Source organism: Lepidochelys kempii, chromosome 1 (assembly GCF_965140285.1).
Source record: "Lepidochelys kempii isolate rLepKem1 chromosome 1, rLepKem1.hap1, whole genome shotgun sequence".
Taxonomy (NCBI): Eukaryota; Metazoa; Chordata; order Testudines; family Cheloniidae; genus Lepidochelys; species Lepidochelys kempii.
The window spans coordinates 142,054,547-142,082,041 of NC_136380.1; the positions used below are offsets into that span (position 1 = coordinate 142,054,547).

Here is a 27,495-nt window from a genome sequence, read left to right on the forward strand (position 1 = left end):
TGTCTTTCTGACAAAGAAACCACTTCTGAAAACCTATTTTTGTGTGTGTCTCAACAGAACGTGGTCCAGTAAAAGATACTATCTCTCCCACATTGTCTCTCACGTATTTTCTGTTATCCAGAATGAGTCAATATAATAAACTGTAAAGAAAATTCCTAATTACTACTGTATCTGGGCTTCCCAATACACTTCTCTATTCTGTCTTGTTTAGGTTGTAAATTTTTTGGGGGTTGGAGCTGTCTGTATGTTGTGTCTTATGCAGAGCTGAGAGTAGGGTTGCCAACTTTATACTCGCACAAAACCGAACACCTTTGCTCCGCTCCCTGCCCTGCCCCTCCTCTGAGACCCCACCCCTTCTCTGAGGTCCCATCCCCGCTCACTCCATCTCCCCTCCCTCTGTTGCTCACTCTCCCCATCCTTACTCACTTGCTCATTTTCACCAGGCTGGCTAGGGGGCTGGGGTGCGGGAGGGGGTGTGGGCTCCAGGGTGGAGCCAGAAATGAGGAGCTCAGAGTGTAGGAGGGGTCTCCAGGCTGGGGCAGGGAGTTGGGATTTGAGAGGGGGTGAGGGCTCCAGCTGGGAGTATGGGCTCTGGTGAGGGGCCAGAGATGAGGGATTTGGGGTGCAGGAGGGGGTTCTGGGCTGGGACTAAGGGGTTTGGAGGACAGGACGGGGATCAGGGCTGGGGAAGGGTGTTGAGGCACAGGAGGGGGAGTGCGGGCTCTGGCTGGGGGTGCAGGCTGTGGGGTGGGGTTGGGGGGTTTGGGGTGCAGGAGGGTGCTCCAGGTTAGGATTGAGGGATTTGGACGGCAGGAGGGAGATCAGGGATGGGGCTGTGGTAGGGGGTTGGGGCCTGGGAGAGAGTCAGGGGTGCAGGCTCTGGGTGGCGCTTACCTCAAGTAGCTCCTGGAAGCAGTGGCATGTCTATCCTCTGGCTTCTACGTGGAGGTGCGGCCAGGTGGCTCTGCGCGCTGCGCCATCTGCAGGCGCTGCCCCCGCGGCTCCAATTGGCTGTGGTTCCTGGCCAATAGGAGCTGCACAGGCAGTACTTGGGGCAGGGACAGCGTGCGGAAGCCCCCTGCTTGCGCCTCTGCATAGGAGCGGAGGGGTCATGCTTCCCGCGAACTGCCTGGCACGGAGGCTAGCAGTGCCGCCAACTGGACAGTCAGTGGCCCGGTCTGCGGTGCTGACTGGAGCCACCAGGATCCCTTTTTTGACTGGGTGTTCTGGTCGAAAACCGGACACTTGGTCACCCTAGCTGAGAGGAACGTTATGGGCTCTTAATAAATAATGAATGATGTCTATGTAATCTATGAAGTGTTTGTATTTGGAGAGTTGGATTGGGAAAGGACCGATCTCAAAATTCTACGGGATTCTTCATCGAAGCCTCGTGTACCATAATATAGCAGAGAAATGTTCATTTAAGAATTGAAGAAAATTTAGTTGATATTTTGTGCAGTAACCACCACAGTATTTTCACAAGGGTGTTAATTGTGTATTAGGTATTTCTACAGGGAACATTGGATTTCTTAGTGTGCTGTTTGTCCTAGCCACGTGCGGACTGGCAGGGCCAGCCCACAACATTTTGGCACCTGAGGTGGGGAGCTCAAATGATGCCCCCATGTCACCTCGCTTGGGCCAAAACTTTGAAACGCTGGGTCCTAGTGGCGCCCCCCCACAGTCTGGCACCTGAGGCAGCCACCTCAGTTCGCCTCATGGTAAGGCCAGCCCTGTGGATTGTTACTCAATCTGTCTTTCACAGCTGCTGAACCGTAACATGATCCATGTTTTCTCCCCAGTACTGGCCACAGCTTGCATATCAAATGCTTAAACTACTGCTACAATGTACATTAAACATTATGAAATGGGAACAAAAACATTTTGTGGTGGTGAGATGTTTTTTTCCAACCAGTCAGTCTGATGCTTAGAGAAGAATTAACAGGCTGAGATACCCACTAGTTTGACAATTTAGCATCCCGGTGTCTTATATGTGAAAAAGCAGACTAAAAAAGTCAGTTAGAAGCCCTACTCTTCCTACCTATGTTTAATAAGGAGAAAAAGGTGGTAATCTACAGTAGCAGGCTGATGAATGTTGTCTTTCACGAAAAGTAGGAGTTCTTAAATTTCACACCAAGAAGGTAGATTAAGGAAATTAATTCCTCTGAGGTGCAAGAGACTGTGACCTCAACTGAGCAAAGCTACTCCTCAAAGCACTTAAACACATACTTAAGTCCTGTTGTAATGGGATGTAAGTATGTGCCTAAAATTAAGTGCATTGCTGAATAGATATGGACAGCTGAATCGGGACCTATAAGCCTTCCTGCTCTCAGCTGTGTATGCTGGTACCCTGGAACGCAATTTAGGATTCCTATTTATATGTCCAGTACAGCATGTGCTGATTCACCCATTGCCGTTCAAATACAGAAGTGTCTTAGTGTTCAGCTTTAGTACATTCTTTGAATGCTTTGGATTGCAGTAATTTCACTGTAGAATTCACCTTTCACTAAGAAATTGTTCTCTTTTTGCCACTGTGCTATGTTCAGTAAGACTATTTTGTGTGCATTTTATAGCACTTAAAAATAGTTGGATTTCTTTCTCTCATTGTTTTCAGTCAATGAACCTTACCCACAATGTGGTTGGTTTTTAGTTGCAGAGGAAAAGGTAATAACAGGTATGCATTGCCTGGAAGTATGGTGCCTAACGTGTTCCCAGTCACCAAAATGTGTTAAACCAATAACTCATACTTTGAAAGTACCAATCCCCTTCACTTTGTGCTGTGATTTTGTACAACCTTGTGAGCCATGTTTGGTTGTTTGTTGTCCTGACAGTTGTTTAGTATTCCATGAGGTGAAAAAACAATTAATTGTGTCTATAAATAGATAAAAAAAAATGAATCTATGTGCTTTTCTGTCAGTTTTTCAGTTTGTTGTCCATGGGCCTTATATTCCCTTTATTTACTCCCCTTTATGTTTGTTTGAATTGGGGTAATGAACATATCAATAAAATTGTTACGCACTTACTCCTGTTAGTGCCACAGGAGCAGCTGCAAATGTTTAACAAAGCATTAATTTAAAAGTTTCTTTTATTCAATGTAAAGTTCATTGGATTTCCTGCTTATAGTGAATTAAACAGTCCAATTACAAGTGCAAGTAAAACATGGTATATGACAGTCTACCACCATGATTCTTAGATGGGATACTGACACAGTTACATGTACTACAATGCAAACTACTATGTTTTTCTTCGTTTGTTTGGGGTTTGTTTGCCTTGCCTCTCCTCTCTGAGGGTTGAATTATGATACAGACTGGATTATCCTGAAATTTTTTATGCTAGAAGAAACTCTCAAAATGGGTTCTGGTTATTAAGTTTAAGTTCTTTTGCACACTTGTCCTCCTTGATCTGATTCTAAGATAAGAATGAGGTTAACTCTAGGCATCACGTTACTTCTACTCTGATAAAAGTGTTTGTTTCTATTGTCAGTAGTGGAACTTAGTTACTGCATTTGTTAACATTTTTGTTAATAAGACATTTAGGTCATACAAATACAAATTGTGTTAAGTGATGCATTTGTTTACAAACACTTTCATTTTCAGAACTACAGCTCAGAGTAGGGGTTACCAGTACTTTGCCTCGACCAAGTCAAATCAAACAGAAGGTGGAGGATAAATGTGAATGTGTCTGATTATGATATTGAAAGATGTATGGTCTGGAAGTACCAAGTTTATGCATCCTCATGGATACAAAGGAACCATGGGGGGGAGGGATAGCTCAGTGGTTTGAGCGTTGGCCTGCTAAACCCAGGGTTGTGAGTTCAATCCTTGAGGGGGCCATTTAGGGATCTGGGGCAAAAATTGGGGATTGGTCCTGCTTTGAGCAGGGGGTTGGACTAGATGACCTCCTGAGGTCCCTTCCAATCCTGATATTCTATGATTCTTTTAGTGTTCTGTCTTTTAGTTTTTAATGTACTCTTGAACTATAATTTTCATTTGTTTGCAATCATTGGTTACATATGGCTGTTGAGAAGAATAATCTATAACATACAGAACAGTAACATGAGACTAAACCATTGTTACTTAAGATGCATTCTTTTAGCTGATTCTTCTCCCAATTCTGTAGTGTGAATTTAATAGTGAACTTATCAACTTTTTAAAATTCCTAAAAGGTTGTGATATCACTAGTGATTTAATGAAAGTCCCAATTAAAAACAAACAAACCTTCTATGGCTCTTGTTTTTATTTACTTTGTCAAACAGCAGTTAGAAAAAACTATTAATCTAAAAAGGCTGACAGAGAGAGTAGATAGGAAATGCTGGGGAGGCCAGTGGGAGGAAATCAATAGGATTTATAGCACTTCTTGCATTATTGCCACATTTTTTGTGGATGTTGCAGAGGAAGGGAATCTTCAGAAAGGTTTTGAATGGACAAAGCATAACTTTATGAAAGACTGGGAAAGAGAGGGTATTCCGCACATATAGAGACAAACATGGAAAAAGTTCTAGGGATGGCTATGGGAGAGGAGGGTAAATGGGGCATGAAGGCTGACGTCACTTCTAAAAGTGAGCGAATGTAATAGGGCCCCAATCCAGCACAGCATTTGAGCATGTGTATAACTTTAAAGATGTGACAAGTCAGACTAGTCACATCCTTGAAATGATATACATACTTAGGTGCTTTCCTGGATCGGTGTCTTAAATGCTAGCTGAGAGTGGTAGGTCAGAGGAAAGTAGAGTAGTTTGCTTTTGAAGGAAGAGGGCAGAAGTTGAAACTTTATAGAGTTGGCTGGGGACTTAAAAGAAGTAGGGAGGATGTGTTCTGACTGGGTGTGGAATGCCTTTTTACCTGTTGCATTTTTGATGGATTCAAATGGCATTATCACACGTGTGAGGAGGTTGTTGTGATAATCAATCACAAGGTTATCAAGATGTAACAGTTACGTGCTGCTATTTAGGTTTGGTCTGTCCTGTCTGGAAATAAATTGATAATTTTAATATAATGTAAAACAATGTTACACGCCTTACTGTCAAGGTGGACATTTTATTAATGAAAACAGGATTTTATGTGTCAAATTGAGGCTTCAAATTGTGTCCATCATGGAGTTTGGCCAGTGATCCTATACTAAACATCCTAGATGAAATTTTCAAAATTCATTTAGAAGTGGAAGTCTCATTGAAATTCAATGTTTGAAAATGAGATTAGCCTCACCCACCTTGTTTCTCACCATTTTTTGTTGATTTTAGCTGCTGGAATGAGACAATTGCTTACTAGTTTTCTGCCTCCCCTGCCCCAAAATCCACTTACCCTTACCATTGTTACTAGTTTCATTTTGTATTTTCAGTGTCCGTTTTCTCATTTTTGTTTTTAGGTTCCATTTGTTTTTGTTAACTTACATTTGCAGTCCATGTGCCATTTTTTTGTTCTTTAATTTGAGTTAAACCCAATTTATTTGGGTATTTTCAATGTTCTTCATTAAGAACAATGCTCATAAAGGCTTCATTGTTGTCTTTATGAACTGTGTAACCTAATGAATAGTAGAACTATGAGAGATCATGCTGCATTAGAACCAAAAGCCTACCATAGAATTTTGTTTGGAAAAATGCTAGAGGCTTTGAGCCATCAAATAGATTCCAGCTGTGTAATTTGAAGATCAAATTGTAATAACATCCAAACATAAAGTAAAATAATACCATTTGTGGCTTGAACCCATTCGTTCTAAATAATGGTGAGAGTCATAAATGAGTATCATCTTTTTAAATCATTGCTTTAGAAGGGTTTTCTCATCTTAACAGTGGCAATTGTGAATGAAAATAAATACAAATATTTGTGACCCTTTTGGATACAATAGTCTTGTTTTAAGAGATTCTAGCTCATAACTGAAGAGTTAATTCAGGTTTCAAACATATAATAAGTTCATATTTTTATTGTAATTTGGCTAAGGTAGGTGGGGTGTGTGTGTGTGTGTTAGGTAGACGTTGTATACTGTACACATGTTGTTGTAGTGTGTGTATATATAAAAGCTGCATGTAAATAGTGATTGTAGCGTTTGACAAGTTGCTTTTGTCAAGCACCCTTGAACTCCTGACATGCACTCTGTCCACTAATCCATCACTTTCAGGACTGCTTCTAGTTTTCCTAGCCTCTGCACAGCTTCTACCAGCCATACTTCCATTATAAAAAGAACACACTGCCAGAGGAATATTACCTTCCTCCATCTAATATATGGAATTTCCTCCCCCAGAATTACATCAAATTGAGGTGCATATTCAGTTCTGACAAATTGTATCTTGTGACTTATGAGGGCTAGAATGGGAGTTTTAAACCATTAGAAAGGGGAGGAGATTCCGTTTTTCTGTTGGGAAACACCGCTAGTTCTTCAGAAAGTTCCAGGATAGCTGACTTAAAAATTGCAATATTATAGCACTTGGAGAAACTATTGTAGAAACCTATAAGAACTATCTAAAATATACTAGTTATGATGACTCTTGTCTACAGAGCTTTTTATTACTGAACTCATGGTTACTGGACTTTGGCTGGCTTTGCAGTAGGAAAAATATCAACAAAAATGGTAAAACTCTAAACATTTCCTGTAAAGTATGTGACATACAGAAGATACATGATGACATAATATAAAGTTTTTATTGATATTCATTTTGGGGTGGCTGAATTACTTACATGAGTGGACTCCGAGCTTATCTCAAATGAGTGGCAATAATACCTTTATATCACAGCATCATGTTTTTTTTATACTTGTTCTTTCAGTGTTTTGTGTGTGTGTGTGTGTGAGAGAGAGAGAGAGAGAGAGAGAGATTCAACTGATCGGGACATACAGGTGAATGAACAACACACAAGGGATGGATTTTAAGCATCAGGAAATAATGTTGTTCAACATTGGAGGGAAACACTTCCCGCTCCCACATAGTAGGCATTTATCCATGGCAGTGTTCCGGAGTCCCACTAAACAACCAGTAACTCGATGTAGACCCACCTAGGCCCACCCCTTGGATTCAGCTCACTTCTGAATCCTCCCCACCTTTTCCCACATGGAGGGATATAGAAGTTGCCAAAAGAGGATATCAGCCTGCAAGAACTTCAGGTCTCCTTTTTTCCTATTGGCAAAACCATAAACACCAACTCTGTGGGTGCTCCAGGGCTGGAGCATTCATGGGGGAAAAAAATGGCAGGCAGCCCCCCTGTCAGTACCTCCACCTTCCCCCAGCGCCTCCCACCTGCTGCGGATCAGCTGTTCCGCAGCATGCAGGAGGTGCTGGGGGAAGGGGGCAGTAGCGAGGGCAGGGCATGCTTGGGGGAGGGGTGGAATGGGACAGGAAGAGGAAGACAGAGGTGGTGCAGGGGCAGGGCAGGGTAGGAGTGGGGCCTTGGGGAAAAGGGTGGAGTGGGGACAGGGTAGGTGTGGGGACTTGGGGGAAGGGGTGGAATGGGGGCAGGGTCTGTGGTGGAGCCGGGGGGGGGAGCACCTCCCAGCACATTAGAAAGTTGGTGCCTATGGGCAAAAGGACCACCAGCATGATATTTACCTCTTGGAGCTGGTCCCTTTTAGCCTTTACCATAGTGGACACTGGCCACAAGTTAAACACTCTTACTTTGCTAATATTGAACATTAAGACTTATTGTTATAACCTAACTGTGTCTCAATGATGCTGTGAGGAAGGCAAAAAACTCCATGATACCTCTTACCAGTTTTGTCCAAAGGGAAAAAAACTTTCCTGATACTGAAACAGGTGATCAGTCAGACCTGTAGCATCCTAAAAAACATGGCACGAACACTGCAACAAAGGGGAGGGAGAGTGGGGAAGCTAGCCAGAGCAAGACATTTTTGAAAAGCCTACAGGAGTTTAACTAGGTGGTGGGGGCCATGAGAGCCAATTGGTTAGCTTGTTCACCCATCCCCAGCCAGTGGTTAGGTGATGGGCCCAAAGTGGGAGCGTCTATGGCCCACATACCTACAAGCACTGCATCCATCCCAGGCAGTCCATTGAACATTCCTTCCCAGTTGATTGTGGACAGATACCATCCATGTAAAACTGTCAATGTGCCCAAATCCTCATTAGCAACATGCCTACTGTTAAAATCTTGGACTTGTCCTATAGAGACTTCCAGTCCTGCCAAAGAGTATGATAGTTTGTTTAAAATGGAAAAGAGACATAAGTGCTAGACTAAGATAACTTGAGACCAAGTCTGTATTTGAATGTAGTTCTTCAACAGTGAAAGGCGAGGACTGCTGTCCTCAGAAAATGTATCTTTAGTAATATTTTAAAATTCTTATAACAAAACCCCTGGGATTGAAAGATCCTGGCTCCAAATCAACCTTTACCTCTGCTTCTTAGAAAGTCTATTCTGATTGTGACTGTTTTGCCCTTTTTAGAAGCCGACCTAAGGGCTTGACCCAGAGTATTTCTATTGACTTCCCTGGGCTTTAGTTCAGACCCTAAGACACTCAGTACATTAGCCAAATGTATTAATGACTGTATTCATACCTGGGCACCAGCTGTACAACATATGGAAACAATAGCTTTTCTTTTCTCAGTAACTGTGCGCTTAGACTACCTCAAAAGACATGCCCCTGTATACCTGGGACTCGTATGGTAAAGTGGAGGCAGTTTCAGAAAGAAGCTTCAGCTCTTGAGGAGATGATGCCTCTATGATTAGAACTTCTCTCAAAATGATTTAAAAAATCCTGAAAAGCCAAGAAGACAGTTGAAGTAGCCATTTTCTAAAACTATGTTCTGGTACATACATCAGAAATATTGAAAATCCATTGTTAGCATTGTATTATTCTGTCCTATTAAGAATTAGTATTAAAGCAATCTGTGTTTAAAGTGCATTATGTGCCACTGAAGCGGGGAAAAAATCATCTTCCCTATGAACATTCTTTCTTTTTCTTTTTTTAGATCACCTTTTGCTGCTGTGACAGATTACTCAGTAACGAGAAATAATGTCATACAGCTCTGCCTGGAATTAACAACAATTGTACAACAGGTATGAGACTATACACTTATTCTCATTTGAATTTATTGTTGCCTATTTAATGGTAAGTGGCCCTTTGCAACTAAATTGAATCATTTTATGTCACCCATTTTTCTGTGTCCAGTTACAGCATAAAAGGAAAACGGTTGTGTTAGTAAAAAACTTTTTAGAAATGTCTGTTTCAATATCTGCATAACTTTGATTTTGGCTGTCCTATGCTTGTACTTCTCTCCTGTGTTGCAATGCTGATCTTTATTGTGAATTCCTTAGTCTATATAATTGTCAAGTTGAAAATTCCTATTTGATATTGTATTTTACTTGTAATAGTTTCTCACTTATTTTTCATTAAATGGAGTAGTTCAGAAGATCTCTTTGTATTACTCTGCATTTGTGCAGTCACCTTCATTTTTGCACAATTCATAATACCTAGAATCTTCTGCAGATAGTGTATATTTTCTAATCTGTCTAAAATGTTATATATTAGTTTTCTTAAATTCGGACTTCAAGAGAGCCACAAGCAGTTACTTAGTCTTTTGCTTAAAGGTCTGACTTCACTTTCCCGAAATAGAAGGGAAAATTGCTTGCATTCTGAGGGTGTATATAACCTAGAACCTTCCCCAGTTTCCATAATTTTGGGGGGATTTACTGATGAAAAGTTCTATAGAACAATAATACCGTGTGTGTCTTCAGTTTGGACCTGTCCCCACTCTTGGCTATCCTTCTTCCGGTAAAAGTGAAAAGCAACTTTTGTTATAGTCCAAACCAATGTTGGCACCCACTCCATTAGATGGATTAATGCTAGAAATTAAAGTAGTTCTCTTCAGCTGAGTGATATACCTTTGATTCGAACAGCCCAAAGATCTGTCCTGGTGTTTTCCAGTGCCCCTATGATTAACGTGGCTGTAATCAATTGCCTTTAAATCTTGTTAATTATATAGGTTTAGTTAATACCCCTGTTTGTTATCTAATTTTTGAGGGGCCAGTTGTGAATTCCCATTCAACAGTGAATTAATTTTATAGGCTATCCAGAGAGTCTACCCTATTTTATCTCATGATGTTTTTGTTTCTTAAAAATGCAAAGCTGAAGGACTACTTATTTGTTAGTTATGATTCCTGACTGGAGAATAGATGGCATGAGGGATTAGATAATAAATTCTGTATTTTGGATGGATTATTTTTAAATGAAAGGATGGTTTTGTTTGCTTCGGAATATTTTAGTCCTTATGAGTTGTTATTCATTTCTATGAACCTGTGGTGCCCCTTGCTTTTTGATTTGACCTGTGCAAACCCAGTAGAATTCAGCTTGCAGTGGTGTATTGACAAAATCAAACCTGTAGTTTAGGTCTGAGGGTTTTATTGAAGGCTAGAGTTGTACCTTCAGGCATGTTGGAAGTTAGAGCTGAACAAACTCAAAACCACAAGAGCTCAATCAAAGCTTTAATCCTTCCTGCCCCACAAATTACTCCATATCTACTAACCCCCCACTCACACACTGATCCTATTTATTATTAGTGTTCTCAAGGTGGAGTGCTGGTCGCTGCTTCTCTGGGCTTGGCCTATTCCTGGTGATTAAGAGGTACCAGTTAACTGCCCCTCCCATCGTCTATTTTTTGGGGGGACAAGAGACTCAAAAGATTCCCACTGACCAAAAATGTTCAGTTTTTCAATGGAGGTTGGGAGGCATCCTGGTTTCTCTTTCCCCCGCTCTCCTACTGCTTTCCAGTAAAAAGTGGGAGGGAGACTGACTTGCCTGTTGCAGTAGGCTATGCTCTAAGGCCAGGGATAGAATCATAGAAGATTAGGGTTGGAAGAGACCTCAGGAGGTTATCTACTCCAATCCCCTACTCAAAGCAGGACAAACACCAACTAAATCATCCCAGCCAGGGCTTTGTCAAGCTGGGCCTTAAAAATCTCTAAGGATGGAGATTCCACCACCTCCCTATGTAAACCATTCCAGTGCTTCACCACCCTCCTAGTGAAATAGTGTTTCCTAATATCCAACCTACACCTCCCCCACTTCAATTTGAGACCATTGTTCCTTGTTCTGTCATCTGCCACCACTGAGAAGAGCCAAGCTCCATCCTCTTTGGAACCCCCCTTCAGGTAGTTGAAGACTGCTATCAAATCCCCCCTCACTCTTCTCTTCCTCAGACTAAACAAGCCCAGTTCCCCCAGTCTTTCCCCGTAAGTCATGTGCCCCAGCTTTCTAATCATTGTCTTGGCTCTCTGCTGGACTCTCTCCAATTTGTCCACATCTTTTCTGTAGTGGGGGGCCCAAAACTAGATGCAGTCGTCCAGAAGTGGCCTCACCAGTGCTGAATAGAGGGGAATAATCACTTCCCTCGATCTGCTGGCAATGCTCCTACTAATGCAGCCCAATATGTTGTTAGTCTTCTTGGTAACAAGGACACACTGCTGACTCATATAGAAACTATGGGCTTCATTTCCTATTGCCAGAGAATACCTAATTACCATGCCAAGCCTTATTGGACTCTACTTACTCAAAGTAATGCAGGGCTTCTGCAGTAGAAGGGGGTTGGTTTTTCTCTCATGTCCATATAGGAAGTTGTGGGAGGGAGAGGTCAGACAACTTTCCTTACCACCCAGAAGGCAGTGCCCTGTCTGCTTGCTCACCAAAAATGAAGGAAGAGGGCAGCTGTCAAGAAATGGAGTGTTGAGGCATGGTGGGAGGGAGGTGGGCCAGCCAATTGGCTGGTTTGGGGCACAGAACTTTTGTGAGATTTCACCATTGTGAAAACCAGCCATTTGAATGGCTTTATTCGTTTGCTATGAACTTTTTGCCCAGCTTGGTTTGACTTATCTTTGTATCTTGTGCAACAAATATGTCTTGCCTTGGTTGTATAATAAATTCTTTTTACTTCTTTTTTTAAAGTCAGTAATTTTACAATTCCAGAATTTGATTGAGTTTGCATTTCATTTGGCTAAGAGAAGAACTAAGCGCTCTAGTTGGTTTCTTTGTGGTTTAAAGTATGTGTTTGTCCTATAAAACTTATTAGAGCCCTTCTTGTGCTTTGCGAAAAGGGCCATACCTCAGAGGATGGCTGTGTGGGCATCTCTTGCCAAAGTTGCACCTGTCACTATCTGTAGTCATGGCTGTAGGTCAGGAGTAGTCAATTATATTTTTGTCAAGGTCCATATTTCTTGGACAAGGTATAGTCAAGGTCCAGATTCCAGAGAAAATAATAAAAAATAAGAATAATGATTACAATAGGTAAATAAAAAGATTTCAGGGTCTGTTCAAAAGTGTCTGATGGTCCGAATTTGGCCAGCGGTCTACCTATTGACACCCTTGCACATCGTTGTCCATCACTTAATGTGACTGAAAATGCCTCCTATTCCTTTTCACAGGTCTATTTTTTTTTACTAACTGGGGAGCTTGTAACTTATCAATCATTTCCTCACAAATTCATCCCCCTTCTCATTACTGCCAGTTCCTTACATTTTTTGAAAAGTACATTCAACCTTTGAAATGGGGGAGGTCTGAGAGTTATTCACCTACAGGAGTAACAGCAAATTTTATTCACTTGCCACGACAAAAGAGAAGACTCATCATCCCCAAAGGTAACATTAAGCCCCAATCAAGAAAGCACTGCAGCATGACACTTAACATGTGCTGAAGCTATCTTGGGACTTTAGTCAGGACAGGGACAATGATAAATTCCATTGCTGGTCCCAAACTCATCTGTTCTGATTTTTATTTACAGCACATATGTTCCATTCCAGTAACTTAGTATCTATTCACTGATCTTTTGTTTCATATGATCATAGAGTTTAAGGCCAGAAGAGACTACTAGATCATCTAGTCTGACCTCCTCTATATCACAGGCCACGAGCACCACCTAGCACCCTCACACTAAATCCAACAGTGGCAATTAAACCAAAGTACATGAGAACCCCCAGGAGACTAGACTATTATGTGCAGGTAGAGAATAGGAGGGATCGAGGTGCACCAGTGCTCAGGGCCCCCTCAATGGCAGAGAAATGATGAAGTGAGAAATGCCCAGATAATCCTGGCAGGTGAGCTGCATCCACATGCTACTGAGGAAGGTGAAAACCCCCTGAAGTCTCTGCTAATCTGACCTTGGGGAAAATTCCTGCCTGACCCCATGTGTGGTGATCAGTTGGACCCTGAGCATGTGAGCAAGAACCAGCCAGACAAGCATCTGAGAGAGAGAATGGTTTATGCCACTTCAGAGCCCTGGCACATCCTGCCCAGTGTCCCATCTCCAGCCTTGGTCATCCCTCAAGCTTCAGAGAAAGGAGATTAAAAAAATCCCAGAATACATTGACATAGGTGGGGAGAATCTCTTCCTGACCCTTGCTGGTGGCCAAATAAAAGCCTGAAGCATGAGCTTTAGGAACATAAGACATAAACCAGAAGTGAGACCCAGGGCTGTTGAGCCCTGCCTACCACCATCACAAGTAATTCCATCATATGGCTGCACTCACAAATTTGTCTAGCACTCTCTCTCAAAACTAACTAAATTTTTTGCCCCCACAGTTCCTGTTGGCAGGCTGTTCCAGAACCTCATCCCTCTTATGGTTAGAAACCTTCTTCTAATTTCCAGTCTGAATTTGTTTACAGCCAGCTTATATCCCCTTTGTTCTTGTTCCAACATTCTCCTTTAGCTTAAATAGCTCTTCACTCTCCCTAGTGTTTACCCCACTACAGTATTTATGGAGAACAATCATATCCCTTCCCAGGTTTCTTTTTGCTAGACTAAACAAGCCAAGTGCGTCCAGTATCCGCTCATAAAATAGGCCCTCCATTCCTCTGATCTTCCGAGTAGATCTTCTCTGCACCTGTTTCAGTTTAAATTCATTTTTCTTGAGTATGGATGATCAGAATTGTAAACCGTATTTAAGTATTCCAAATTGAATACAGTTAAATTACCCAGTGTACTACTGTTGTGGGCTACAAACTGAATGTCTAAATGTTGCATCAGCTTTTTAATCTCCGATTCTCTTTTCTTCTGCATTTAAAATACTTCTATGTGAGTTTACAAAAGCCCTGTACCTGAACTTAGCTATTAAGAGGCTTTTTAAAAAGACAAGTGGTGTTTTTAAATGTCTACACATAAAGTGTGCATTTGCTTAAGTTCTGTCTTTGGCTCTTGTAAATTGTTGTCAGGCAGCTTTTTCATATACAGTTTAAAAATAGCACCCTGAGCTTCAGCATGCAGTGAATGAGGCCTGTGAGGATTCAAACCCAATTTTTGTATCACTCGCTTACAGCTGAAAAGTCTTCAGAATTATTAACAAAAACACTGTTCTCTAGCTAAAATGGGTAAAATTAAACTGGCATATTTAAATAATTTTGCTGGTTTGAGGTTAATTGTAGGGATAATGTTTGGCATAAAGAGGATTACATTTTTCTGTTATCCGTACAAACTGGATAATGAAGAAGAAATTGGCAGAGTTTTGAAAATATGGAGTCTAGGAAAATGAGGTTTAATACAGAGTTCTTAAGACAAGCCATTGTATATAATTAAGGCTAAGATTTTGTCATGATTATTTTTAGTAAAAGTCATGGACAGGTCATGGGCAAGAAACAAAAATTCACGGAAGCTCTGACCTGTCTGTGACTTTTGCTGTTGTGGCCCCATAGTTTCTCCCTACCCACAACATGGTGGCTGGGAGTTTTGGGGTTCCCCCTTTGCCCACGGCAGCTGGGAGCTGTGCGGGGGTGGGCTCCATCCACAGCAGCTGGGAGCTCAAGGGTGACCATACTTCCCAAAGAGAAAATGGGACACTTGCAGCTGCTCACCTGATGCATTCCCTTCCCCCTGTGCGAGGCTGTCACCCGTCACTGGAACCCTGAGGAGGGCCTCCTCAGGAGTCTGTCACCTGTTGCTGGAACCTTGTAGGGGGCCCACTGTCGCCTGTCGCTGGAACCCTGCGAGGGCCTCACCGGCTACCAGCTCCAGAGTCCAACAGCCCCTGGGGCTGAAGCAGAGAATGTCACAGAGTTCTCTGAAAGTCACCGATTCCATGACTTCCATGACCTCTGTGACATAAATGTAGCCTTATATATAATGCAATATAGTATATGTTAAACATTATATTAACTAGTTCATTTTCTATTTTAGTTACAAGTAACTGTTCTGTATTTTTCTGCCGCAGAAATGGATATCTGCCATTGACAAATAGTTTCCTCAGAGCAATGCAGGCTATTATTGTAACCTGAAGAAAATTCTATTCACACTAAACATCTACTTTTCTGCTGTTGTACTATTTGGTCTAATTTTTTTTTTTTTTTGTTCTGGGACTTTAGTGTTATTAAGTAGTAGCTTTATCTTCCAACTTTCATCTTGGGAACGCTGGCATAGTTGAAACAAGTCCTAACTAGTAGCTGATTTCTGAGCTGTAATGCAAGTCAATTTTACTGATACTCTTCTGCTAACTCTGGAGACTTCAAAGGCTATCTTTATAAAAACATCTCAGACCTAGAGAAAAACCTTAGATTCCAGAGGTACTGCAAATCGTGGCAGTTCAGACATCTTTCTCTGCCACTTCCATTACAGGGTTATATAGGCTTTGTATCTTGAAGTTGTTCAGGGTCCAGTTCTGCCACCCATATGTAGAGAAGGATCTTACTCCACAAGGTATGCAGTTGAGATCAGTGAGGTAGTTTGTGGAGTAAATTTGAAATTAGGTTATACTTACTCCTATTGACCTTCACCCTTAACTATGAAAGCCTTGATCCTGCTCCCACTGAAATCATTACAAAGCCCACATTGACTCTATTGGGTTCAGGATTGATCTCATTGTGGTGGATTCAATCACAGAAACCCCCTTGGGACTGTCACCTGTGCTGAGACTAACTCTGAGCCCATTTTCTCTGCCAGTTTGGGCCTCCAGAACCCTGCCTTGTCGAGCCAGGCACGCCAGTCTGCTCCAAGACAGACCCAGGTCTGAACCACACACCCCAAAGCTGCAGACTTAACTGAAAACAGCTTAAGAAGTGCTCCTGTCTCTAGCACCCAGACACCCAGCTCCCAATTGGATCCAAACCCCAAATAAATCCATTCTATTCTGTATAAAGCTTATACAGGGTAAAATAATAAATTGTCTTTCCTCTATAACACTGACAGAGAGATATGCACAGCTGTTTGCTCACCCAGGTATTAATTAATAAGCAAATGTGATTTTATTAAGTATAAAAAGTAGGATTTAAAGTGATTCCAAGTAATAATAGACAGAACAAAGTAATTTACCAAGCGAAACAAAACAAAACACAACAAATCTAAACCTAATACAGTAGGAAACTGAATACAGGTGAATCTCACCCTCAGAGATGTCCCAGTAATCTTCTTTCACAGACTGGACTCCTTCCTAGTCTGCATCCAGCAATCACTCACACCCCTGTAGTTACTGTCCTTTGTTCCAGTTTCTTTCAGGCATGTCTTGGGGGTGGAGAGGCCATCGCTTGAGCCAGCTGAAGACAAAATAGAGCGGTTTCCAGGGCCTTTTATATTCTCTCTTGTGGGCGGAAACCCCTTTTTCCTTCTGTGCAAAGTCACAGCAACAAGATGGAGTTTGTAGCCACCTGGGCAAGTCACATGTCCATGAATGGTTCAGCATTTTGCAGGCCAGAGCCATTGTTTACGTTAGTTTGAACGTTCCCAGGAAAGCTCAGATGTGGATTGGCATCTCCCAAAGTCCACTGTCAATTAAGTGTTTCTTGATTGAGCACTTACTGAGAATAGTTTTTTCTCAAGAAGCTGACCAAATGCTTCACTGAGGCTACTTAGAATCAAACACATTGAGATATAAGTACGTAGCCAATATTCATAGCTTTAAATACAAAAACGATACACGCATACAGACAGCATAATAATAAGCAGCAAACTACAATCTTTCCATAGATACCTCACCTGACCTCCTCTGTACAAGACCTTGTGCATAGGACCCTGGTTGCAACAATGATCTATATGGTCACAGTTCATGTCACTAATGTCACACTCATAATATAGTTTTACAAAGGTATGAAGTTAATTTTTTTAACTCTTGAATCATGTTCTTCAGAAGATCAGTTAGAAGTAATTAGACAGTGGGAGTAAAGGCAGGATTGAAAAAACAACACACACACACACAACAGTATAGAACCCATGAAGATAAGATTCTATGGTACTGGGGGGAGCTATGGAGGAGAGTCATAGTAATTCAAAATGAAAACACTTGTTAGTTTATATACTGTCAGGACAAGGACTGTTTCCCTTGTGTTGGTACAGTGCCTAGTGCAATGGAGATCTCATCCTGGTTGGCGGGCAAGAGGCGCTGTATGAATTGCTGCAGCATTAACAATTTCAACCAGAAAAAATAAAACATCACATCTGACTGTATATTTTAAAAAAAGTAATGCCAAGCACTGTATCAGGGGTAATTAATTTTCAACACAGTTAGATATGATTTGAACCTAATCTGGGACTCCTTCATGACTCTGTAATGCCTATAGTCTCATCCTTGCAGACATCCTTCAAAAAAAGCTATTGTGCCTTTAAAATATAATCCATTTATGGCTATCCATTCCAGACAATAACAGGTTAACCAATGGAGAACAGAAAATAATAATCAGAGTTTCCACTATCTTTTATCTAATTTCTGAGCATAAAAACTAATCACTTTGATACCTGGGGCTTTTTAAAGAAGGAAACCACCCTAACCTAAGCTGTGTTATATTAATGTTCAGTTATAAACTTTTGAAAGAACAACCATAATGTTTTATTCAAAGTCACAAACATTTCAGCATTACGAACAACCTCCATTCCACAGGTGTTTGTAACTGAGATTCTGCTGTACAGGTCATGTAGCAGGACATCAAAATCTATGGCCCTGAATAGGGGCATTTATGGCTGTTGAGCTGAGTCATCCTGTTAGGTGCTACAGCACTGCATACAGATGCAGAATAATTTCTGCTAACTCATAGTTGCCAGGGGATCTTGTTATTGCTACTTGGAATGTCTCTCTGGAGAGCAGGAAATAGGGATTGAGAGAGTTTACTTTTGTAATGTTTTGTACATGCACAGTAGAAGAATCCTATTAATTTTTTGTGCTGAGGAAACTTAAAATACACTTATATAGAAACCCAATAAAATAACCTGTTACAATAATCATTTTGAACATCTTATTAAAAATTGTTTCCATCATGGGTTCCTCATCTAATTGGTAAGTATTTCCTTTCTGACAGGGAGAATCCCTAGGAAAAGCTAAGGTTGATCTGAGGCTAATGTTTTGTTATAGTCACAAAAGCAAAGCCTATGAAGAAGATAGTTTTGGACACTTCACTAAGGTGTGTGATGTATTGAGAGAATGTGGTGAGAATACTGTGTGTTTACAGGCTAGTTCACATACGTGTCAGACTTCACTTTATTAGAACAGTTGCAGGATTGTGATAAAAACAGATTGAGGGAGTCTTAAGAAACATAAGATCGGCCATACTGGGCCAGACCAAAGGTCCATCTAGCTCAGGAACTTGGCCTAAATTTGGCCTTCAGGACCTCTCTCCTACCCTTCCCTATGTCATTGGTACCTACATGTACCACGATCACTGGCTCCTCTCTAGCATAACACATAAGCTTGTCTAGATGTCTCAAGAGAGATGCAACCTTTGCACTCGGCAGACAAGTCACCATGCAGTTCTCCTGGTCATCACAAACCCAGCTACCTGTTTCTAATGATGAATCTCCCATTACTAATACATATCTCTTCCTAATAACTGGAGTTCCCTCCCCTGGAGAGGTATCCTCAGTGCGAGAGGATACCATGGCATCTTCTGGAAGGAGGATCCCAAATATGGGATTGTTTCCCTGTGCTCGAGTTTGATGTTCTCTTCCCTGAGACTTTCATCCTCCTCAACAGCACAGAGGCTGTGAGACCGGGGGTGGGACCATTCTACTGTGTCCTGGAAAGTCTCATTTATGTACCTCTCTATCTCCCTTAGCTCCTCCAGCTCAGCTACCCTGGCCTCCACAGCCTGTACACAGTCTCTGGGGGCCAGGAGGTCCTTGTATCGAATGCACACATACACCACCTGTCCATAAGGCAGGTAATCATACATGCTGCATTCAGTGCAGCAAACTGGATAGCCCACACTCTATTGCTGGACTTCTGCCTGCATTCTTTTTTTTACTCCTGCAGCTCTTTCCTTCATTGGTTTGTTTTGTTTTTATCAGGGGGTGTTTACTGCCTTAAGTTTAAAGGATGTAAAGGAAGTGTATCTAGCCCTCTCACTCTCCCACTACTCCTCTAAACTACCTCGCAAAACTCCCCTGTCAGCTGTTCCTCTTCACTAGTTCACTTATTTGTTAGTTTTAGTTCTCTTATTCCTGGTTAGAGCTGAAAATCAGAACATGTTCTTTTGATCAATTCTGTTTTCATGTAGATCAAGCAGTTTGAAGAAGTTCAAGTAGGAATTGCTGTACTGGAGACCAGGGGTGTTACTCTGCTTACTATCCCTTTTATCCAGAATTATGCAGAGGAGACCTTCTCTGGGGCAGTGTGACCCATGCAGCGTTCCCTACCTCTTCCCTGGGCCATGTGGGCTCTGAGAAAGAAACTGCACGGAGGTGTCAGCCTCAGAATGAAGCCAGCAAAGCAGGTCCTGAGAGCGTCTGAAGCAGGGACTGACAGACACTGATGTTATCAGAGTGCTTTCTGCCGTTGTCATTGCAAACATTCTGAACTCTATATGCTGATTGGCTATTTGCCCCACCATCTCCCTTTGTTTTTCCATCTAACTAATCCCTTCCTAGCATAACCCTACTGAAAATATTTAAAAAACAAAATTTGTGTTGCTAGCATAATGTTTGCTTCCTTCACATTGCTTACTCTGCTTTTGTATTCTATCCCTTTCCCCTAATCTTTATCTGTCTTGTCTACTTAGGCTGTAAGCGCTTCAGGGCAGGGACTGTCTCTTAGGCTATGTCTATACTACAAAGCTAAGTCGACTTAAGTTACATTAACGATCATCTATAGCTGTAATTAAACCGCTTTTGCACGTCTACATGACGCTCCTTGTGACAGCAGAGCACGTCCACAGTTGGTGTTCTTCCATCGATGGAGAGAGCAGTACACCATAGATGGCTATCCCACTGCGCAATTCGCTGTCGTCTGCATCTGGGAAGGGGTTGCAGTGCCTCCTGGGGGGTGGGCTCAGCTCTGTCCTATCATTCTATGGCTTCTGTGCCACTTTTCAACAGCCCCTGTAAACTGTGCACCCCCATCTCTGTCTGAAAGCCTGGATCCTGCACTGCTCTCCAGTCTTGTGATGGACATTACGAACACAAAGTGACTCATCCTACAGTATTTCATGAGCTGCAAATCTGATAATGACACCGTGGTGTCTCCCCTGCTGTGTGCAATGAAAAGAAAGAATTCAAGATTGCTTTTGGCCAGAGCAGCTGCACACAGTAAGACCATCAGTACTGGGCTCAGGAAACAAGCACTGAGTGGTGGGATTGCATTGATGATTGCAGGATGATGAGCAGTGGCTGCAGAACTTTTAGATGCGCAAAGCCACGTTCCTGGAACTGTGTGTGGAGCTCACCCCCTACCCTCTGGCGCAAGGACACCAAAATCAGAGCTGTCCTAACTGTGGAGAATCGAGTGGCGATTGCTGGGTGGAAGCTGGCAACACAAGACTGCCTCTGGTCAGTCGTGAATCAGTTTGGATTGGGGAAGTCCGCCATGGGGGTTGCAGTGATGCAAGTGTGCAGGGCCAGTAATCGCTTCCTGCTATGAAGGACTGTGACTCTGGGCAATGTGCGGGAAATAGCAGATGGCTTTGAGGCAATGGGATTCCCTAAATGCAGTGGGGCAATAGATGGCATGCATATCCATCCTCATTTTGGCCCCAGACAACTTTGCGAGTACTTCAACAGAAAAGGCTACTTTTCTATGGTCTTGCAAGTGCTGGTGGATCACCGACCTCAACGTGGGGTGGTCAGGGAAAGTGTATGGCACATGCCTCTTCAGGAATGCTGGCCTGTATAGAAAGCAGCAAGCAGGGATTTTCTTTCCAGATCAGAAGATTCCAGTTGTAATTCTGGGAGACCCAGCCCTACCCCATGGCTCATGAAGCCTTAAACCAGCAGCCTTGACTGCAGCAAGGAGCGCTTCATCAGTAGGGTCAGCAGGTGCAGAATAACTGTTGAATGTGCCTTTGGCAGAGTAAAGGGTCGCTGGTGCTGCCTTTTTGGCAGATTAGACCTCAGCAAGGAAAATATTCCCATTGTCATAGCAGCCTGCTGTGCTCTGCGTAACATTTTTGAAGCTAAGGGGGAAAAGTTTCTCTGGGGTGGAGCATTGAGGTGGATGGCTGGCAGCTGCTTTTGAGCAGCCAGATACGGGGCTGCTAGATGGGCTCAATGCGGGTATTCAAATCAGGGAGGCTTTGAAGGAGCATTTTGACAATGAGCCCCAGTGATGTGTCTTTCTGTAATGCATTGAGCCAGGCATTTCTTTCTTGCATCTTAATATGACCTTTGTAATGATTGCTGTGAGTGCATTAATTTTACTCTGCAAATCCACTGATTGCTACTGTCTATGAATTTCAGCAGCAACCACCGTGTGTAGGAGACAAATAAAGATTCATTTTTATAAGTACATTTTTATTCTACAGCTATGCAAACATTTCAATTTCCTACAAGGGACAAGATAATGAAGAGCACTTTTTGAAATGAGGCTCTCACAGCTGGGTGTCTGTCCAGCTGTCTTTGCGAAACATATCCCTCAGGATGGAGCACATGGGGTACTGCAACAGCCAGGCACATGTGAGGAATCTGTGTGGGGAGTTTGAGGAGGGCAAGAAAGGCAGTTTGGTATGGGCTGTAGGTGGAGGATAGCACAGATGTGTTCCACCTGCAGCACAGTTAGGAACCTTAGCATATCTGTTTGGTCCTTGAGCAGCTGTATCATCTGCTCCTGTCCCTGTTTCCTCTCTCCTGGCTCTCCACTCTCAGTTTTTCATTGATAACAAACACAGAGCCTGGAGAGAGATTATCAGCAGCATCAGACAATTGCCGCAACTCCCTGAAAATGTCTTCCTTACTCCACCTGAGGGAACCATTTATCAGGCTGGGTTGCTCAGCTGGTGCATAACAGGAGACCTTCAAGGGCACCTCTGCAGAATCTAAAGAAACAATAGACAGAAGAACTGTTGACTGCACTCTCTCAGCCTTGGTTCATACAAGTTACATACACCACTTTCTCACTTTCTCTTGGCAGGCACACAGCATGGCGAGAGCACTAACCATGGTGAGTTTGGCGGAGGGGAGGGGGCGGAGGAGATGGGAAAAAGTGTTGGGTGTTTCAGAGGGGGATCAATACAAGCGCCTAGGGACACTATTCTGAATACTGGCGCCATTTTCAACAGGCGGGGGCAGGGGAATGGAAGTTGATATCTCACTCCTGAGGGTAACTGAGGATGCAAGGGTGCAGCCCTCCCAAGGAACCTTTGGCAGAGGATTGCAGAGTACCTCTCAGTTGGCATTTAGGCACTATCATGATAAGGGTGAAATCCTTCTACTGTTAAAGTTAATGGGAGATTTTCCATTGATTTCAGTAGGGCTGGAATTTCATCCTACAGATTCAGGTAGTCCATAGCCTTTGTTGCATGTAAAGTAGTACAAGTGGCTAGGATGGTACTGGAAGGAGCAGAAGATTTATTGCTTTTCTAGGCCATCTAAAGGCAGCTCTTCTATGATTATCATTCTTGACATTCCTGGAGTATCTAATAGATTTTTTTCAATAAAAAGATTGGAATATCTTCTTCCTCAGGATTCAAATCCTGAAAACATTGGGAATATCCGAGAAGCCTGATTTTATGTTCATTGTCTTCAAAGTAATCAGCCCCTTTAAAATAAAATATTTGCTGGAAACATACTTTATGCCTTATTCCTATTTTTTGTGTATGTTATGCTATTCTCCAAAAGAGACTTTTGCACCTTTCTTTAACAATTCTCTGTGATTTTAGCTTAGCAAAAGCTAGGGTTTGACTCACAACCTTAACCCTGCCCTCTTGTGCTTATACATTAAAATAAACTTTAATAATGTGGGACCTGATTTAGCAAGATTCTTGAGCACATGCATGACTTTAAACATGTGAATGGTCCCACTGAATGCTTTAATAGGATTACTCGTGCTTAAAGGTACACATGTGCTTAAGTATCTTACTGAACAGGGGTCATGGAAGGCCAGGATGGCCTTGTGATTGACTGGGACCAGGGCTTGGGAGATCTGCCCCTAGTCCCGAGCTCTGTCAGACTACTTGTATGACCTTGGTCAGATCTTTTAATTTCTCTATGGCACAGTTTCCCATCTGTAGAATGTGGATAATTTTACTTCCTTTCTCCCACTTTTGGTTTATTTATATTGTATGCTCTTTGGAGCAAGGTCAGCCTCTTGTGCACAGCAACTAACATAGTGAGGCGATGATCTATAATTTAGACAATAATAAATATGATTGCATATCACTTCCAAAATAGTTTAGTGTTATTTTTACATGAGATATACAGAATTGTCCTATTTATTTTTTGTACTGAGGAAACTTAAAATACACATAAATATAACAATAAATCTGTTAAAATAATATTTTTGTGCTTCTTATTTAAAATCTTTCCCACTGAGGATGCCTCATTTCCATTTTTTAAAGTGCTAATTGGTAAGAACTTGCCAAATATAACACTAAAACTGTAGGTCTTAAGCTCAGCTCAGCTAGATAGTTGTTTGTGTCAGCTATTCTTAACTAATGATCTGTCTTTAAGTATTCACACCATTAAAACTACTAATTGGTGTCTTTTTAAAGAGGCTTTTACATTTCCAGTCTCAGTGAGATCTATAAAACAGGTCAAGTTTGAGGAATATGAATACAGTAGCTTTTTAAGTGGATAACACCATATTGCAAAGTGTACACTTAAGCCCCAGAACCTATCATCAGATATTTGCAGGCAAATACATATTGAAAACAAAGTACATTATAAAAAACATTGAGAGTGGACAGGGAAATCCACACACTTGCAGCCTCTCTCTCCATATTTGGTAGAAGGTTTGGTTGAAAGTTTCAAAAACATTTATCCAGGCCTCCAAGCACAAACTAAATATAGTAAATAGCCCAAATGATGAAGGTTTTGGAATGCTATAACTGACTGGAAACAGAGGTTTATAACATTTAATATTTTAAAACCTTTACTGCCTAGGATCCACATTGTTTAAATTTCAAAACCGTGTTCATAATGAGAATTGTTCCAGGGTACACATTATCCCTGGTTGTCATTTTCTTCCCATTTATAATTCAAAGAATATATGATGGCTAGTGATAAGGTGAAATGTAGGTTAAAGGAACACTGGAAACGTAAAACCTGATTCTATTTAGGAAAAGTGATACAACAGCCGTTTCATATTATTCTCTAAGAGTAGAGATAATCATGGGTAAGAATGACCTTGTTGAAATTAGAGTAGCTTATTTCTGTATAATACAATTTTTTAAATTGCAAACCTCAAGGGACATAGTGTAGTTTGGATAAGTTGCAGTCTGACCCTGGACGTCAGTGAATTTATAAGGTGTTTATGTATATATTTTGTAAATTTGATCATAATTTTAATCCATTTTTGGTTGCTATTCTAATACTGTGTTTATTAATGTCATTAATGGGCTCTGGTATACCTAAATCCAACTTTCAAAAATGATTTGGGCACTCCAGAACCCAAGTCTGAAGACATTCATTGTTTACCCACCAATGGTCCAGTATTTGAAAAATATCTAAAGTTTCATTGACTTGCAGTGAGGCCTGGGCTCTGAAGACTGTCGCTCTTTAAAATGGGACTTAGACTCCTAAGTCATACAGATTATTTGAAAAATTTACCCTTAGTTTCCCAAGTCACTGAGGTGCTTTTAAAAATTTTATAAAATAGTAATATAAACCCTCAGCTCCCAGAATACATGAATATATGAACTGTCAGCTTTCACATTAAAAGTTTTTAGCAATCATGGTTGGAGAGAAAAACATAAAAAATATAATCTCAGTGCACCTTAAAGACAATAACTAGAAAGCAAATAAATGAGCCCCAATTGTATATTTTAATTAAAAAAAAAAGAGAGAGAGAGCCAATCTCATGATATTTGGGTGTGCCTCTTGGTTTTTGAACATTTAGGATAGGCAATATTGAGCAAAGCCTGGGAAGAGAAGCAGGAGATAAAAGGCAGGTCCTGTGGTCAGTCTGGGTGAGAGAACAGGGAATCTCTCTGCTTAGAGTGCTGAAGAGAAACAACTATGGCTTTTAAGTCTTTCCTGGTAAGGGCCTGGGAAAGGCACTTGAATGAGAGAGCCATGTGCTGCCTGGAATAATAGACCTCTGCCACCAAATGAGGTGAAATGATTATTCACAGACCCTAGTGGAATGGCTGTGGACGCTGTGAGGACCCGAGTTGGGTGGCAATCATATTTTGGAGTTAAATAAATCTAAAGAAAATTTACTTATAGGTATCTGGCTTCCTTTCTAGACCGATACTTTGGATACTGTTAAAGACAACACTTACCAACTATTGCACATTGGTATCCTAGATTCCACAGTTATTTTCTGCATTAAATAGGGGCAGAAAAAGGATATTTCACCTACTCTCTTGGTAACTCTTCACAAAAATGTTAACTTTGTCATTTACTGTATTTATGTGACTCAGAGTTAATTGTAGAAATGAAGGTTCAGTCCTTGCATTTCTTGCATGCCTAAAACTGACACTTCAACTTTACCATGGTGAACCTGCTTGGAAATGGGAGCTTTAGATATGCAAGAAATGCAGGGTCAAGCCCTATCTCAGTAAACTGGTAAGGTCAGTGTGCACATCAGAGGTTTGTTTATTAGGGCAAACGTTTCAAATGAGATTGTCTGAAATTTGTGGTATAAAGGTTAAGGAGATAGCTGAGTCAGAAATACTGTGTACTTTTTTTTTTTGTATTGCTGAAATTCAATTAATTTTATTCCCTCTGTGGCCAGGTGAGCATCTGAGGAGTATATGTATCTAAAAATATATTTTGCTACAAATTATTTTGATACCCAGGAGCAATTACTGTATTTATAGTGTGGGAAGAAAATATGAGTAAAAGGCAGCTAGAAAGTCATTTGGTCCTAAATGATCTTCAGCATTTGAACATAGAAAGTGGAATTGAAAGTTTTTCATTAGAGGAATGAAATTTTGTCACTACAAAAACCTTTATTTTATGGTTTATGACACCTGCCAGTATCAAGCTATTAAACCAATATTTATGGGTTGCCCTTTTTTGTGATTGAAAAGAAGAGAAACTATTATGTCTATGAGAAACATTTTGGACACACTATAATTTTCAGCCTCTCATCTGTTAATGATTTTAGTGGAGATTTTCACCTATTGATTGAAAATGCCTTTAGCTGGAGAAATCACCCTTAGAACTGAAGTTGCATTCAGAATTCTGTCAGCAGCTAGAGCGAGCGAGATATATAGGTATATACCCATGCACTTCCTGTCAGCGCTGAAATAATTGTCGTGATTTCTGCCCTCAGCGTATCAACTCATCTTAGAATTATTACATCAGGAAGGTATTTTACTGTCTTCACAGCATATGTAAAGTGCAGACAAAAATGTGACCAGATATTTAGGGGAAATAAGATAGCACTTTTTTTTACAGAAAGGATAAAAATAATTCAGTTTAGAAGGGTGGAGGAAAAGAACCTTCTCTTATATAATATAACTCTCTATTAATTGTATCCCAGAAAATGGTTATTGATTTCTTTTGTTCTAGCTGTAACAGCAGAGGCTTGATCTAGTGCTACCCATTCTGGCAGATTTATGTAAGTTGAATTTTTGCATGAAATGTCTAGTTGCCATGATGATAGGTGCCGCTGTATATAAATTTTTAAAATAAGTAATGTTAAGGCAATTCTCTTTGTGTTCAACTACCTGGGTAATGATTACTTTTAGTTTGCATTATATTTAAGGATAGAGAAAATTACGGTTTCACAAAATATTCAGGGAAAAAAAGACCTACGTTTTTTACAACATTTTAGTTGTTATAAGATTTATAGGCAATTACTTTTTATAAAATAGATATTTTTAATAACTTACGTTATATTTCCCCTCAAATGCCTCTTTTCCAAAGAATGTTTTCTTTATCTTTCCTAAATGGATGTATACGATATATTCTCTTCTCCCCCCCAATTGTGCTTAGATATGATGTTCCTGATTGTATTAGTGGTGGATAAGATAATTTTTACACAGCTGAATTCTGGATAGAGTTGGTTGGAGCAGGGGACAAGATGAGGGCCAAGGAGGTTAGAGAGGAGATAGTTACAGCCATTGAGGCACCAGAAGGTGAAAGTGTGGACAAGAATTTTTGTAGTTTGAATTGAGGGAACTGAAAAAATTTCTGAAATGCTGCAGGGAGGGAATCAAGAGAATGTGTGTGGGAAAGGAAGAGGAGTTGAAAATGGCACCCAGGTTCTGAGCCTGAGGGACAGAAGG

General features: G+C 41.2%; 1 protein-coding gene across 11 annotated transcripts in view; it reads left to right on the forward strand.

Annotated features, from left to right (window-relative positions):
* Positions 1-27,495, forward strand: part of CNKSR2 (connector enhancer of kinase suppressor of Ras 2) — a 369,272-nt gene that overhangs the window by 86,759 nt on the left and 255,018 nt on the right. For all 11 annotated transcript variants that reach the window (XR_012160437.1, XR_012160435.1, XR_012160434.1 and 8 more), the window contains one exon: positions 8,906-8,993. Coding sequence is in view for 8 of the 11 variants with exons in the window: in XM_073357190.2 (XP_073213291.1) it covers positions 8,906-8,993 (88 nt within the window). In the remaining 3 variants the exon portion in view is untranslated. The remainder of the gene's footprint in view (positions 1-8,905; positions 8,994-27,495) is intronic.